The 16,584-nt window shown below is 40.7% G+C and overlaps 1 protein-coding gene across 1 annotated transcript in view; it reads right to left on the bottom strand.

Moving 5' to 3' along the window:
• The window catches only part of BAIAP2L1 (BAI1 associated protein 2 like 1), a 75,513-nt gene that overhangs the window by 42,101 nt on the left and 16,828 nt on the right, over window positions 1-16,584 (bottom strand). Inside the window, exons 2-3 of the mRNA XM_014463384.2 lie at window positions 7,809-7,884; window positions 66-152 (exon numbers count right to left, since the gene is read on the bottom strand). Coding sequence (XP_014318870.1) covers window positions 66-152; window positions 7,809-7,884 — 163 coding nt within the window. The remainder of the gene's footprint in view (window positions 1-65; window positions 153-7,808; window positions 7,885-16,584) is intronic.

The raw sequence follows: 16,584 nt of genomic DNA, 5'->3' as shown, positions 1-16,584 counted from the left end.
CAGGATGAAGGGCCCCGAAACCGCTGCAGCCGAGCCGGGTTTACATATAATGACGATCAGCTCACCCAGCTCTGTCGACACAGGGGACCCGGTGGCAATCTCACCAATCTTGGCCACTCCGTCGTAGTAGGCTTTCCCCGCCAGGATCATAGCTAGACAGGGAAGGTGACACACAAAATCATCACTTAGATGAGAAAAGGAGGAAGCGACACAGAGGTTTTCTTCCAAGCATCTTGCAGTCCCTTTGGCTCTGTGCCGGGCAGAGGCCCCACCACTGACAGCACCACGGGACCTTGCCTATGACCAGCCCCAGGGAACGTGCCGCGCAGGCACTGGAAGTCTAGAGGAGGCCCTGCCTGCTCCTGATGCCAGTTCTAGGATGGATGTATTCCTAACATAAACGCTATGTGCATATATGCATGACCCATGGACACAGACAGGCCTGGGCGGGAAGGAGGGCTGGAGGTCACTGGGGGGATAAGGGGGAAATCTGTAATACTTTCAACAATAAAGATAAATTTTAAAAAGTTGCAGCTTTTACTATCTATGTATACAAGTTCAGAAAATATAATGTTCTACCATATAGTTATTTCATAAGACTGAGGATGACCTTAAAGTAGAATCATAAGAAAGAACAATAATAAGTCGCATTTGTGTAGACTTTCCAAGTCATTGCTTGAGTTGTTCTAGCTGCGCCCAATTTCATGAAGGGGAGTGGACTGGAGACATTCTGGGTCCTTCCCAAGGTCAATGGCAAGGCAGAGGGCGTGCACACAATGCCAGCTAAGGCACTTCACTTCCTCAGCTCTGAATTACAGTGTTTTTTGATTCTTTGGCCTCAGAACTGAGAAAGTGATAACAGCACCTAAAAACAAGTTTGTAGCCAGCAAACTGTCAAGGTAATATGCACAATATTTTAGCACAAAGATTTTAAATGGCAAGGTACTGATAAGCCGAAATGCAAATTTGTGGGAGAATGGTATACAGGATTATACAATACTTAAATTTTTGGTCTGAACCCACACATGGAAATAAAATTTTTCATTATCTGTTCACTTATGTTTAAAACTATTTAACCTTCTTATTCTAGTAAAATATCCTTGATTTTATGATAAAGTTGAATTAACTTTCAAAATTATATAATTTATCCAGAATAAGGAATAAAAAATTTTCCTAATTTTGCTCCCCTCTGTGAATACATGAAGAGATTTTCTACCACTTATTGTTTTAAGGAGTGAAGAATATTAGTCCTATTTTATGTATTTAAACTTCGGGGGTTAACATTGGTTAATTACATTATTTAAATTGCAGGTCTACAACTTCTTAATATGACATCTGTATACTCTATTGTGTGCTCACCACCTGAGGTGACTAGCCTCCTAGTCACCATGTGTTTTTGAACCCCTCTGCCCTCTTCGACCTCCCCTATCCTACTTCCCCTCTGGTAACCACCACTCTGTTGTATCTATGAGTTTGTTTGTTGTTTTTTGATTTATATCCCACATATGAGTAACATCATATGGTTCTTCCCCTTTTCCATCTGACTTATTTCACTTAGGAAAATATTCTCAAGATCCATCCATGTTTTTGCAAGTATTTTTGCAAACGGCAATATTTCATATTTTTTATGGGTAAGTAGTATTCCACTGTATATATGTCCCATATCTTTTTTATTCAATCATCTTCAAAAGATACTTAGGTTGATTCCATGTCTTGACTATTATGAATAATGCTACAATAAATATAGGGGTACACACATCTTTACAAATAAGTGTTTTCAAATTTTGGGGAGTAGATACCCAGAAGAGGGATTGCTGGGTCATATGGTAGCTCCATTCTTAATTTTCTGAGGAACCTCTATACTATTTTCCATAGTAGCTGCACCAATTTACATTCCACCAGCAGTATACAAGGGTTCCCTTTTTTCCATGTCCTCTCCAACACTTGTTTCTTATTTTATTGATAATCGCCATTCTAAAAGATGTGAGATGGTATCTGATCATATTTTGATTTGCATTTCTCTTATAACTAGTACTGTTGAGTGTCTCTTCCTGTATCTATTGTCTTCCTTGGAAAAGTGTCTATTTAGACACTCTTTAGACACTCTGCCCACTTTTACATTGAATTATTTTTTATTGTTGTTGAGTTGCAGGAGTTCTTTATATATTTTGGATATTGTTTGAAAAGCTCTCCCAAACAGCTGGCTGCCTTCTAGTTTTGTTGACTGTTTCTTTTGCTGTGCAGAAGCTTTTTAGTTTGATGCAGTTTTACTCATTAATATTTTTTTTACTTCCCTTGTCTTTGGAGTCAAGTTCACAAAATAACCCTCTGAGACCAAGTTCCATAAATTTAGTGCCTATGTTTTCTTCTATGTATTTTATTCTCAGGTCTTTTAAATTATTTTGTTAAAAAATTTTAATATAGTGTCAAATAACAGCATAATTTCATTCTTTTGCATGTGGCTTTCCAGTTTTCCTAACACCATTTATTGAAGAGACTTTCCTTTTTTCCATGGTATGTTTTTGGCTCCTTTGTTGAAAAGTAGTTGCTTATATATACATGGGTTTATTTCTGGGCTCTCAAGTCTGTCCCATTAGTCTGTGGGTCTGTTTTTCTGCCAATACCAGAGTGTTTTGATCATTTTAGCTTTGTAGTATAGTTTGAAGTTAGGGAGGTTGGATACCTCCAGCTTTGTTCTTTTTTCTCAGTATTGCTTTGGCTATTCGAGGTCTTTTGTGGCTCCAGACAAATCTGAGGTTTTTTAAAAATATATTTTTATTGATTTCAGAAAGGGAGAAGGAGAGAAAGATAGAAACATCAATGATGAGAGAGAATCATTGATTGGCTGCCTTCTGCACAACCCCTACTGGGGATCGAGCCTGCAAGCCGGTCATGTACCCTTGACCAGAATTGAACCCGGGACCCTTCAGTCCACAGTCCGACGTTCTATCCAATGAGCCAAATCCGGCTAGGGTAATCTGAGTATTTTTTGTTCTATTTCTGCAAAAAATGTCATTGGGATTTTGATGGGGATTGCATTAAGTCTGTATATTGGACTAGGTAATACGGCCGCTTTAACAATGTTAATCCTTCTAACCAATAAACACGGATCATCTTTCCACTTCTTTGTGTCTTCTTCAATTTCTTTTAACAATGTATTGTACAGGTCCTTCCCCTTCTCTGTTAAGTTTATTCCTAGGTATTTTATCCTTATGTTGCAGTTGTAAATGGGACTGTCTTCTTTATTTCTCTTCCTCATATTCTGTGGCAAGTATTAGGAATACAACAGATTTTGTATATTGATTTTGAGCTTGCAACTTGAGCAGACTATTCTCTTCTCCCTCTCTCCTCCTTCTGATACATCTATTATCCTTAGATTGCTCTGTCCAGTGAAGTGAGATAGTTCTCCTAGAGATTTTTCCTTTTCTTAAACTCTTAGTCCTCTCTTCTTTCTCCTGGGTCACTTTTAGGTTTTTATCTTTGAGTTTGCTAATTCTCTCTTCCATCTGGACTGCTCTATTTCCAATGCTCTCTAATATATTATTCATTTCATTTATCCAGCTCCAGAATTTCTGTGTGGTTCTTTTTTATAATTTCAGCCTCTTTGGTCAAGTACTCCTTATGTTCATTAACTTTATTCTTGAGTTCAGTAAACTACCTTTCTGAGTTTTCTTGTATATCTTTGAGTTTCTTCAGAACTACAATCTTTTTTGTTGTTGCTGTTAATCCTCACCCAAGGAAATTATTTCATTGATTTTTAGAGAGAGTAGAAGGGAGGGGGAGAGACAGAGAGAGAAACATCAGTGTGAGAGAGATACATCGATTGGTTGCCTCCTGCACATGCCCTGATCAGGGCCAAGGATTGAGCCTGCAACCAAGGTACGTGCCTTTGACTGTAATTAAACTAGGTTTACCCTTCAGTCCACAGGCCGATGCTCTATTCAAAAATCCAAACCAGCCCTAACTGGTTTGGCTCAGCGGATAGAGCGTCGGCCTGCGGACTCAAGGGTCCCAGGTTCGATTCCGGTCAAGGGCATGTACCTTGGTTGCGGGCACATCCCCAGTAGGGGGCGTGCAAGAGGCAGCTGATCAATGTTTCTCTCTCATCGATGTTTCTAACTCTCTATCCCTCTCCCCTCCTCTCTGTAAAAAATCAATAAAATATATTTTTTAAAAAAAAATCCAAACCAACTAGACCCATAACTGCAATCTTGAATTCTCTGTTATTTACATCACTGTCTTCCATTACTTTGATATGATTTCACTTTTCATTTTCTTTCTATGCTTCCGTAAACGTTGGTTGTTCATGGTGCTTGATGGACTATTTCTTGCCCATCAAGCAGTATGCAAGGGTTCATACTGCTTCATGAAGGGGAGTGGACTGGAGACATTTCTTTGTGGACTGTTTCTTTGGGGTAATGCTCTCTTGTTAGATACTATTTTGCTCTCAACAATTCAGCCAGTTGAGAGGTAGGGTGCTTTCTTTTGTTTTCCAGTAGGTGGTGCTACATTGCAAGTTTATGTTTTCTCTTGCACTGTTTGCACTCTGGGATCATGGGTGTCCTCTCTGTGACCAGCTCATCTTGGTTATGAAGCACCTCCACTGTGATAGGGGAATGGCTTTGTGAGCTCTCAGAGCTACCTCCTTTTTCTGCTGTGTTTTTGGCATTGCTGGGCTTTACCAGGGTGTGTTGGGGAGAGGAGGCAAGTCTGTGATCTAGCAGTTCTGCTCCACCAGTCCAGTTAGGGCTGTTGGCCCCCCACTTCCCAGACACCTCTACCTGGTTCTGCTATGATGGGAAACAAGAAAAGGAGATGCCTTTTCAGGGAGATAAACTGCTTCTGTCCTTCTTAAACTGCAGCTCAGCTCCTCCCCGCGCTACCACACTAGCCTAAGCAGCGGTGGGTGTTGAACTTTGTCCGAGGCTACAGTCCCTGTCCTTCCTCCTGTCATGCCTCCAGTATACCCACCTGGAGATGTCCCAATATGTGGCTCTTTCAGGTGTGTCTGTGTGCTGAACAGGGGAATCTTTGTGGAGTTATAGTTGTCTGACTTGTAAATTGAAGGGGAGAAACAATGGAGTCTTCTTATTCTGCCATCATACTGACATCACTCTCATATTAGTGCTATTTTAGTGGTTAACCAACTACTTCATCAATCTAATTTACATACTTCTACCAGATGATTTTTCCTTAAAATATGATTTCATTAGGTTACAGTTTCACTCAAAAAACCTTATGGGCCTCCCACTGCTCAAGAGTTAAGCCCACAGTCCAGAGTTCATCATAGATTTTTAAGTAATGGCCAGAATTTCCAGCCTGTGTGGTCTTCTACACACTGACGGGTGGGTTGCTTTGGCCAATGGGGTGGGGGGGGGGGTGGGGGGACCAGCTAGTGTAACTCCCACAGGGGCCTGCACTCTTGCAGAAGGGAGTGAGCCACAGCCTAGTCCAGGTGACTGTAGCTGCAGGAGTCAGACTGAGGGGCCCAGAGAACTGCACTGCCTTTATAGGACCATGAGAAATAATACACTATTGTTGTCTTACCCATGCCAGTGTGGACCCCAGGTCTGGCTTGGATACTGTCTTTTCTGCCTGAAGTGCTCTATGCAGCCATCTGCCTACTAAAACCTAATATCTATCTGCTAGCTCAGCTCCTACAAGGCCTCCTGCCTGCTCATCCTGTGCTTGTCGTTAGCTGTGCATGTTATCTTGAGTTATAACTGAACTGCTGACTGCACATCTGGCCTCTTTAATATAGTAAAAATCCTTCCTAAGGACTTTACAAATTTATCTAAATATCTCAAAGCCCAGCAAAGCCTAGATGGCCTGCATCGATTCTGGAAACACCTTCGGAAGTGTGGAATAGTCCCCAGAAGGTGTTAAAGTGATGAGCCCTTTGGGGAGAAGCCTTTTTAGCAGGAGGCTAAGTGGCAGGTTATTCACTGAGTCACCTTGTAAAACTACCTGAGGCAGCAAATGCTAGAAGGAAAATCACTGCAGGTCCTGGTGAGTCCCTTCCCAGGGGCATCTCCAGCAATGACTTTGCAGCCTTGTGACTAAGCAGTCACCAAGGGAGAGTCAGCTGTGCAAGGTCCTGCTCTTTGAAGGAGGGAGGGGGCACCTGCAGAAGTCACTGGAGTCACTGATACTGCTGAAGGGTGAGGGAACAAGTCCTAGGCCTGTTGCACTTCCTGACGCTGGAAACATCCGGCAAACGGCACAGAGATGCAGAAGTAAATAAGCAGCCTTCTTCTCCAGCAACTACCACAACGGGGCACCCATCATCAAGAGTCTAGTCAGCACCCCCCCTTACCTGGGGCATGCTCATGTGAAAAGTGTGTGAGGCCACAGGTTTATTTTCAAAATACCAGCACGAAGCACCCAAAGGTGGGGCATGGTGAAGGAGAAAAATAAGAGCTATATCTGAAGTCTTTTTCAAACCTAACCATTAGAAACTGAGTGCTCTACTTATGCTCCTTGGGGGTCTTAATGAACCATGCTAGAGGGTGAAACCGGGGTCTGAGTATTTTGGGGGTGATGATTGCTACCAAGAGAAAACTGTTCTGACCAGGTTAGAATTTGGTGTTTGTTAGCACCTTCAGTTTTTAAGGTGATCACTGACAACACTCACCTTTTAGCAGGAAAACACACGTGGAGATGCATGCTAGTTTCCTCCAATGAAATCTCTCCAAACTAGCAGACAAACTGGTTCTCAGAGAGAGTGCTCACATTCATTTTGAAGAAAGCACTCATTATAAATTGAGAATCTAAGTTCAATCTTTAATTTAGATGTTTTTCCATTTAGGCTAAACGTTTAACTTCTCACATAATCATCAAAAGGGATATACTCAAAGGCAAGAAATTCTTCTACATAAGTAAAAGGAGAATAATTTCTTTGCTGCGGGATACTAACATCAATATTTTAAGTATACATTTTAAATGTTATTAGTTCATAAATAATTTGGTTGAAAAAGTAGAAAACATGTTTTTGGCATTGATAAAGACTGAACCATGTCAAAAAGTATGATTTAATCATTAAAATACATAGCAGCTCTGGCCAGTGTGACTAAGTGGTTAGAGCATGGCCAGAGCACCGAGGGTTGTGGGTTTGATTCCTGGTCAAAGGCGAATACCAGGGTTGCAGGTTGGATCCCCGGCCTCAGTTGGGGCTCGTGCAGGAGGCAACCAATCTCTGTGTCTCTCTCACATTGAAGTTTCTCTCTCTCTCTCCACCCCCCTCCCTCCCTTCCACTCTCTCTCTCTCTCTGTTCAAAAAGAAAAAAGAAAAGGAAAGAAAAGAAATTAATGGAAAAAATGTCTTTGGTGAGGATTAACAAAAAAAAAAGAAAATACTTGTACATAACTCATAGTAGCTTATTATTTAATGTACTCATTTCAAATATACTAATATCCTATTATTGCCAAGTTTTGTAGATTAAATTATTTGTAAATAACTTTTACCAATTTAAAGATATTTTAAAAATTTAATATCAAGCATCTAAAAATAATTAAGTAAAATAATTACTGAATGGCTTTTAAAAATATATATTTTTTTTATTTATTTCAGAGAGGAAGGGAGAGGGAGAGAGAAACATCAATGATGAGAGAGAATCATTGATTGGCTGCCACCTGCATGCCCCACACTGGGGATTGAGCCCACAACCTGGGCATGTTCCCTGACTGGGAATCGAACCGTGACCTCCTGGTTCACAGGTCTATGCTCAACCACTGAGCCATGCTGGCCGGGCCTGAATGGCTTTTATATGTGCTCTATATTTGTAAATTTAGAAAACAGACAGACTTACCATTAACAGCTTTTTCATAATTTTTTCCTAGGTTTATTAAATTTCGTAGCCGCGGATTGAACTGTTCCATAACATTCTGGAAAACAAACAGAACAAACAAATTAATAAAGTAAGTGGCCAGCACCAGTCATCTTTAGATGCTGTTACTACACAGAGCCTGGGACACCTATGTGAACCGGTCAGGAATGCTGATTTGAAGACAGTGAAGGGCACTGATGACGGGGGTGCTCACCCTGGTAAGGTGTCTGTAACCAGGCCAGTTCTCCAGTTGTCCAAGGGCTACTGGACCTACTTGTAAATGGAGCAAGTAGTAGACAGGCTGCCTCTACAAAGCAAACCCCTGCAGGGGCTGTGAGCCCTGAAGCTGATGCCACCTGGTTTTAAGTAGGTCAATGGTTGTCATTCTCGTGATGGGAATTTAATTATATGGGCAATGTGTTGGCTATCAATTGGACAGAAATGTCCAAGAGGCTGTGTTTTTACTCTGCCTAATTACAGGGGATGATGTGGGGTGAGCGTTGCTGATAGCTCTGGACACTTTCTTCCTAGGTGGTCACTGCCCCTCACTCCCAGTAATCAGGGCATTTATTAAGTGCTTCTGGAGTAAGTCCTGTGCACTAGGTCTTGTGCACAGCTGTGGATGGGAGACATGGTTCCCTCTCATGGATTTCACGATGCTGTATCTCTGCAGATGCCACACTTTTCTTTCTTTTCTTTTTTTAAAATATATTTTATTGATTTTTTACAGAAAGGAAGGGAGAGGGATAGAGAGTCAGAAACATCGATGAGAGAGAAACATCGACCAGCTGCCTCCTGCACACCCCCCACTGGGGACGTGCCTGCAACCAAGGTACATGCCCTTGACCGGAATCGAACCTGGGACCTTTCAGTCCACAGGCCGAGGCTCTATCCACTGAGCCAAACTGGTTACGGCCAGATGCCACACTTTTCAAAACTTGGAGACAAATGCTATGTCAGGTGTAAGGCAATTATTTAGATGTTAGTCTAAATGTAAAATACCCTAAATCTGAAGCTCAGATAAGAAATTATACGTAGGGGACTCCGACTAGACTCAGAACATACAGTGGCTGAATACATTTGTTCCACCTGCAAACACTGAGCTTCACCATATGAATCCCTCCAGACACATGACTCAAGTCTCTTCGGCCCCTCTCCGAAATGTTAACACTTGGAGAGGACCAGGCAATACAACAATGAAAAACTAAGCAACGGCCAAAGGGGCAGATACTTGACACATGCTATTTCAGATATAAGGGTTCTCCATTATGGGTTAGAAGAGAGAGAACACAACTTTTATTTATTTTTATTTTTAATGTTTATTGATTTTTAGAGAGAAAGGAAGGGAGAGGGAGAGATAGAAACATTAATGAAAGAGAGACATTGATCGGCTGCCTCCTGTACACCTCCCTCTGGGGACTGAGCCACAACCTGGGCATGTGCCGTGACCGGGAATTGAACCGGGGACTTGTTGGTTCATGGGGTGACATTCAACCACTGAGCCACACCGGCTGGACCACAACTTTTATTAAATATTTAAAAATTTTATTTATTGATTTGAGAGAGAGATCGATTTGTTACTCCACTTATTTATGCTTTCATTGGTTGCTTCTTGTATGTGCCCTGACTGGAGATCAAACCCACAACCTTGGCGTACTGGAACACTCTAACCAACTGAGTTACCTGGCCAGGGCTAGGAGAACACAACTTTTATTTTATCAAACAGTGATAAAGGCTGATGAAAACCACACCTGCCTCACCTATCCCCACCCCTGACTCACCTATCCCCGCTCCTGCCTGGCCTTACTTACTCCCAAGAGCTGTTATTCTTGTATTTACTGTCGTAGTTTTGAGTAATAGTCTTGATTTCTCAATTTTGGGCCATAACAATAGGCTCTCTGCTAGAGTTGATAAAGACATGGCTCTCCTTTCCCCAACCCTTCCTACATAGTTCAATGGCAATTTCCTGTTAAATCAATCAATAGTCAGGGTTTTTTGTTACTTTGTAAATATTGGTCACGACAAATCAAAAAATGTACCAAGGATTACAGTTCCTTTCCTGGTATGGACTTTTTGTTTCTTGTGGGATTAACAATTGTCTCACCCCCTCCCCCATGCTTAATTTTCTACGTAGCTACCTTAAATTTTTCCACATGCTCTGCAGGATCTAGCAGAAGCCTATCAATAGTATTTTTCAAATGTGCGAAGTTGTCAGCTCATCTTCCATTCACCCATTCCCCACCCCCACCCAGAACTTCCTCCAAGGACTCTCCGTCCTCTTGCCCAGTCTGGCCTGAGTGTCCCTGCTACGCTGCTGCCCTTGCATGTCCCTTCCTGGTCCTTCGTGTTAGACCTCTCACGACCTGGATCACACATCTTCCTCTTTCTTCATTTATTCCTACTTACTGAAGATCATTCTCCAAGAATGACCTAAGAACGGATGTGTGAAAGGTAAATTTGAGTACCTATGTATCTGAAACTATCTTTATCTTGACATTTGATATTTTGCTAGAGTATTACAGATCAAAAGTGACTTTCCCTTAGAACTTGTAAGATAATGTTCCACTATCTTTAGTATCCAGTTTTGCTATAGAGAAGTTGGCTATCATTTCTTCTTTCTTTCTATATAACATTTTTGGGGGGGGGGGCGCTTATTTCTGGAAGCCTTTGGTTCATCCCTCCCTCCCTGTGTCCTGAAACTACATAATGGTTTTTCTCAGTATTTTTTTCATTTATTTAACTGAGCACTCAAAAGGCCCTATCTAATCTACATAGGAAATTATGTCCTTCAGGTCTGAAAAACACCCTGGAGTTATACTCTAAGAATTTTTCCTTTTTTATCTGATTTTCCACTTTTTGTTCTGACAGATATCCTCAACTTTACATTCCTTTCAATTCTCCTACTAGATTTTAAATGTTTTTGATATATTTTTAATTTGGGCTCTGTCAAGTTTTTTTTATTATTCCTCTTTATGTATTTATTTTTTATAATTCCTATTTTTTTATTATCCTTTTTAAAAGTATCCTGTTCTTGTTTTATGGAGGCAATATTGTCTCTTATTTCAATAAACTGTAGTTTTGGGTATTTCCTTTCAGTTCCCCATGTTATTTCCTGTTTATTTCTTCTCATTGCTTGGCATCCATCTGTCTTTGGTGTTGGAGGGTTTCCTCAACTGTCTGGTGACCCCTGATCAGTTCTTCGGGAGTAAATCCTAACGTGCCGGCTGGAAGCTTGTGAGTGTGGGGATGCATGCAGGGTGGCTGTGGACCAGCAGGCTTCCTGTGGGGTGACTGACAGGTCTGCTGTAGACAAACTGGCCACGCAGCAGTAGCCAGAGGCCACAGGGTCATTCCAGAGATGTTTCTAATTCCTTGTCCTTGGGTGGGGGAAGGGCCATCACCAGGAGGTCTGCTTTCCCAGTAAGGAAGGGGGGTGGGAATCCCACAGTTTACTGAGCTGATTTTTACTGAATTCCTCTGTTTTTAGCTCTGAGTTTTACTCCCCCACCTCGGTGGGTATTTCCAAGTCACTATATTTTGAGACTAAATCTCCAGTCTGGCAGGCAGAGGACACTACTGGTTGGAGTGGGGAAGGGAACCTGGTAGTTTAACCATCTTGTAGAATGCCTGTTACTTCTCGTGTCCCCTCCCTTCTGTGGGGTCTGCTCCTCAGCCTTGGGGTACTCTAGTGAATGGCTCAGCTCTTATCAACACTCCCCCTGCAGGTTGTTGAGGTTCTCATAAGGCAGTTACTACTCCTCTGCCCATGTCTATCACCCCAAATTTCTTTATGCTTTTTGTCAACTGATATTTCCTTTTTCAGGTCTCTACACTATGGATTTTTAAAAAAATAATGTATTCTTATTGATTTCAGAGAGGAAGGGAGAGAGAGAGAGATAGAAACATCAATGATGGCTGCCTCCTGCATGCCCCTTATTGGGGATCGAGCCCGCAACCTGGGCATGTGCCCTGACCAGGAATTGAACCGTGCCCTCCTGCTTCATAGGTCGGTGCTCAACCAGCTGGGCTACACTATGGATTTACAGTTTTTAAAAAAAGTTCTTTTGCCCTCATTTTAACATATCTTCATTAAAAAAAAAAAAGTAGAAAAACACAGGCAGTCTATCCATTGTGCTTCACTGGAAGTCCACTTGTCCTGCTTTATTTAAGCCAGCTGGCTGTTGAAGCCTCTTTCACGACCAGCAGCCACGAGGGCCCCAGCCAGCGCTGACTCCACCAGTCTGTCTGCAAGTTGGGAAAACTACCTGAGCACGGGACCTGTAGAACAACCGCTACTTCCGTCTCTTTCCTCAATTCCCTTGGTTTGTTTTTAAGCTTTTTATTTTGAAAAAGCTTAGGATTCACAAGAAGTTGTAAAAATTGTACAGGGAATTCTTATGTATGCTTCCCCCCAAGACAACTTATATAACCATAGCGCCTTATCTAGCACATTATCAAAACTAGGAAACTGACATGGGCACAACACGATAAACTGAACTGTAGACATTATGTGGCTTGACCAGTTTTTATATCACTCATTTTTTTTGAAGAGGTGAACTGATTCTATGAAATTGTATCACATGTACAGATTTGTATAAATCATCCCCTCAATGATAATACAGACCTGTTCTATCAACACAAAGATCTCGCTCATGCTCCCCACTTCAGAGCCACACCCTTCCCCAGTCCTAACCCCTGGCAACCACTGATCTCAATCACTACAGTTCTGTCATTGTGAAAATGTTATATAAATGGAACCATGTGACCTTTTGAGACTGGCTTTCTCACTCGGCACAAAGCCCTTAAGCACCATCCAAGTTTACTGCCTTTTTTTTTTTTTGGCCAATAGTATTCCACAGTATGGAAGTATCAGTTTGCTCATCCTTATACCCACTGATCATATGGGTTGGTTTCCAGTTTTGGGCAATTTCAAATAAACCTGATACAGACCATCACATACAGGGTTTTGTGTGAATGTGAATGTCCCTATCTCTTAAGATAAACACTTGGGAGTTCAACTGCTGTGTCTTATGGTAGGTGTACGTTTAACTTTGTAAGAAATTGCTAAACTATTTTCAAGAGTGGCCATACCACTTTACATTACCATCAGCAATGCATGAAATTTCAATAATTTAAAAATCAAATAACTTCATTAGAAAATGGTTACTTTCTAATGAAAAGATAAAACGATTTTTCAAAGATATCACTTAAAATTCTTATAATAATCTTATGAGGCTGAGTGTGGAGGGTAAGAATATAAGAAAACTGAAACAGAGCCAAGCCGGTCCTCTGGCAAACAAGAAGTCACAAAAAGAAGCCCGGACCTTTGTTCTTTCTCAAGACTATCCTTAGTTCCGCGTATCCAAAGAAAGGGAAAATATAACTTGATTTCTTTATATAATTCGTAAAATGTGTACATATAACTCCTATCTTAAAATGTCAAAAACAATGAGTTAATGAGAACTTCCAAAGTTAGCATTCAAGCATAAATCACTATCCAAATGATGCTACTGGAAAAAAAAGTTTAAGACTTGAGAGTACAATCAACTTCACAGAAAACACAAGAGTTTTTAAGCTGGAAAGTTCAGCATATACTTCAATTATTTTTCTTTAGGCTCAGCTACAGAAATCTCCCCCCTGTAAATTTTGGCCTCTTTGAACAGTGGAAAATCCATTTCTAAACTGGCTCTTGGCCATTAATTTAGCTATTTTAACTGAAGTACATGTATTTTTAAACCCAGAAACAAAAAAGCAGTGCTTCCTTTGTGTCCCACAAGCTATAAAGTTTTACAGGAGCAGTGGGTGTCCTTGTGAATTGGATGGTCCCATATACTGGGGAGAGGACAGCAGTTGGGTCAAAGGTCATGCTGTGTCAAGGCTTATTAAGACCTGAATTTTTACAAAGCTTAAAATTTATGAAGTATCACCAGTTGTAACAAACATATCCATTTTAATTTAAACTAAGAATAAAAGGTTTAAGATACCAAGTATAAAAAAGATAAATTATAAAAGGTATTAACAGGCTGAGAACCACTATTTTATAAAAGCTTAGTACATATTCCACCAGTTACTGGCTGGCAAGGAGAATAATTTGCCAAACTAGTTCCAACCAGAATGAGTTTAAATGAGTTTAATTTCCATTCAGAGAAGAAGATGGGTAGCCTCGTCTGAAATGAAACGACCAGCACTATCGCTGTTCACCTGGCCGGGCCTCCTGTGAAGAGGGCTGGTTCTTTGGGTAGCTACGCCATAGGCCGCTGGGAACCCCCAGGCACGTTTCACCGGCTTTCTAGCTGGTCCATTTATCGCATGCATTTCCTCTACTCCTCAGGAATTACAGATCATGAGTTCAAAATGAATTATACAATCTTATGATGGTTTTAACTTCCGCATCATTTAGATTTTTCTTTAAGTTTTGAAAAGATTCCCTTTGCCAACCTAGAACTACAGACATGAAGCATAAATTAATACAATTATGACTCAGCGGTTCTTATCCTGTGGGTCGTGACCCCTTTAGCAGTCGAATGACCCTTTCACAGGGGTCGCCTAAGACCATCCTGCATATCAGATATTTACATTACAATTCATAACACTAGCAACATTACAGTTATGAAGTAGCAACGAAAATAATTTTATGATTGGGTCACAACATGAGGAATTGTATTTAAAGGGCCAGAAGGTTGAGAACCACTGAGCTAGATGTTTAAACTGAGCTGACTTTAAATTTTTTAAGAATTGGTTTCTCTGTTTCTTTTTCCAGTCCTCCCCACAACCAAGGACAAATTACTTGATATTTGAGGGCTTTATTTTTCTCAGTTGAAAAATGTGGGTACTATCCACCCTGGACTAAGCTTTAAAAGTGATTTAAGAATTTCCAAGTAAATGGTTTTAGAACTTGATTCAGGTAGTGTATGTACGCTTGAAATTTTCCAGACTATTTTGTTCTATACACAGTCTCATACAAATTGGCTTAGCAATGTTGCAAATGCTTAAACTAATTTAGTGTCATGTGACAAGAACATCTGTTAATAAGGATTAAATATTTGAGAATACTTCTAGACAGACGTCATTCATAGAAAATCTCACTTCCTCCTTCCTCGTGTTCTTGGAAGCTGCCGTTCTGGATCAACATTGTCAATACTTGATTATGTCCCTGCCTTTAGGGACAATATTAGTGAGTAAATGTAGTAAAAAGGCAGCTGTTTGTGGCTAACAGATGGCTAGAAGAGTCATGTTTTTCAAACTCATCTTGAATGGGGGCACAAGCCAACTAAAGGAAAATTAGACAACTGATATGCTTTTTGTTTGAAGTATTAAACTAGGGCAAAAAAACTCAGATTCAAATATATAAACACACAAAAAATGTTCCCTGTCACTTAAATGTGAACAAAGTTCCCTTTTAGTCTGTATTGTATATTTATGCTACTAGCTATTAGTGTGCACTATAAACCAATTTAAAACAAGGTTTATAAATCAATTTGATATAATTTGTAACATGCCATCCCCATAGTAATGAGCCTGAAAAAAACTTTAGCCTGTCCTGGCCAGTGTGTCTCAGTTGGTTGAACATCATCCCATGTACCAAAAGGTCGCCGGTTTGATTCCCCATCAGGGCACAAGCCCGGGTTGCAGGCTCAATCCCCAGTAGAATGTGTGCAGGAGGCAGCTGATCTATGTTTCTCTCTCCACATTGTGGGTTCTTTCTCTCCCCACTGCCCCGTCCCTCTCTTTCCTTACCTCTCCTTAGCCTTTCCTCTCTCTCTAAAACATATTTAAAAAACAACTTGGGCCTGGAGTCCTTGGGCAAATCACCACCCTGTTGAGCTTCAGTCTCCTCCTCTATAAAATGGAAAGAACAATCATTTCCACTTCATGAGGTGTATGAAATGAGTAATAACTAATACTTACAGAGTACTTACTCTGTGCTCTTCCAACTACTCTTAGTGCACACCAAATCAGTGTGGCAATTAACATTGAAGACAGAAGCTTTCAAACATCAGTCAACTCTTCAAATGGAAGAACATTCCTATTTCCACAGGTGTCTCCAGGTATCTCACTTCCACCCTGTAACTTGCAATAAATGATACTAGCTCTCCGGCTCAAAGTGTCATGTTAGGAGGAGAGAGACCATGAATACAAAAACCTCAAGAGAGTGTGCAGCACAAAGGAAATCAAAAGTGTTATTATGTATCTGCTTTATCCAGTTGAGAACATTTTATTTCTTTTCCATCTGAGAGCCCTTCTGACATTGTTGGAGTGCTGCCGTTTCATCAGGCTCTATGCCTACTATTTCCCATGGATTGTCTCATTAGATCCTAACAACATGATTATTATTACGCCCATTTTACAGATGAGACAACGTATCTTTGAGATGGTACATTTAAACAGCTTACTGAGGTCCCAAAGGCAGCAAGAAGCGGTCAGGCCCGGCAACCTCCCTACTGACCTTTGCACTCACCCCTCTGACCTTGAAACAAGTTCCTTGAAGCACTTGTGCAATAAAAGTGAGATGAAAATGCTTTTATGATATAGAACCCGTTTAGTGTGAGGAATTACAGGAATCTCTATAATATTTTGTTTTTAGAAGTTTTCTTATAATCTTACTTCTGATTTTTTATGGATATAATGAATCTAATAATGTCCCAATATGGTGGACCAATTCTGCCCAGGCAAACAAATATTTCTGACCTCCTTTTCTTTCCTTTAAAAAAAAAAAGAGAGAGAGAGAAAAGAAAAAGAAGATTCTACAACAACCTCA

The sequence above is a fragment of the Myotis lucifugus genome, unplaced genomic scaffold, assembly GCF_000147115.1.
Source record: "Myotis lucifugus unplaced genomic scaffold, Myoluc2.0 scaffold_208, whole genome shotgun sequence".
NCBI lineage: Eukaryota > Metazoa > Chordata > Mammalia > Chiroptera > Vespertilionidae > Myotis > Myotis lucifugus.
Note: the sequence above shows the minus strand (reverse complement) of the source record. Positions and strands in the feature narration are given on the sequence as shown.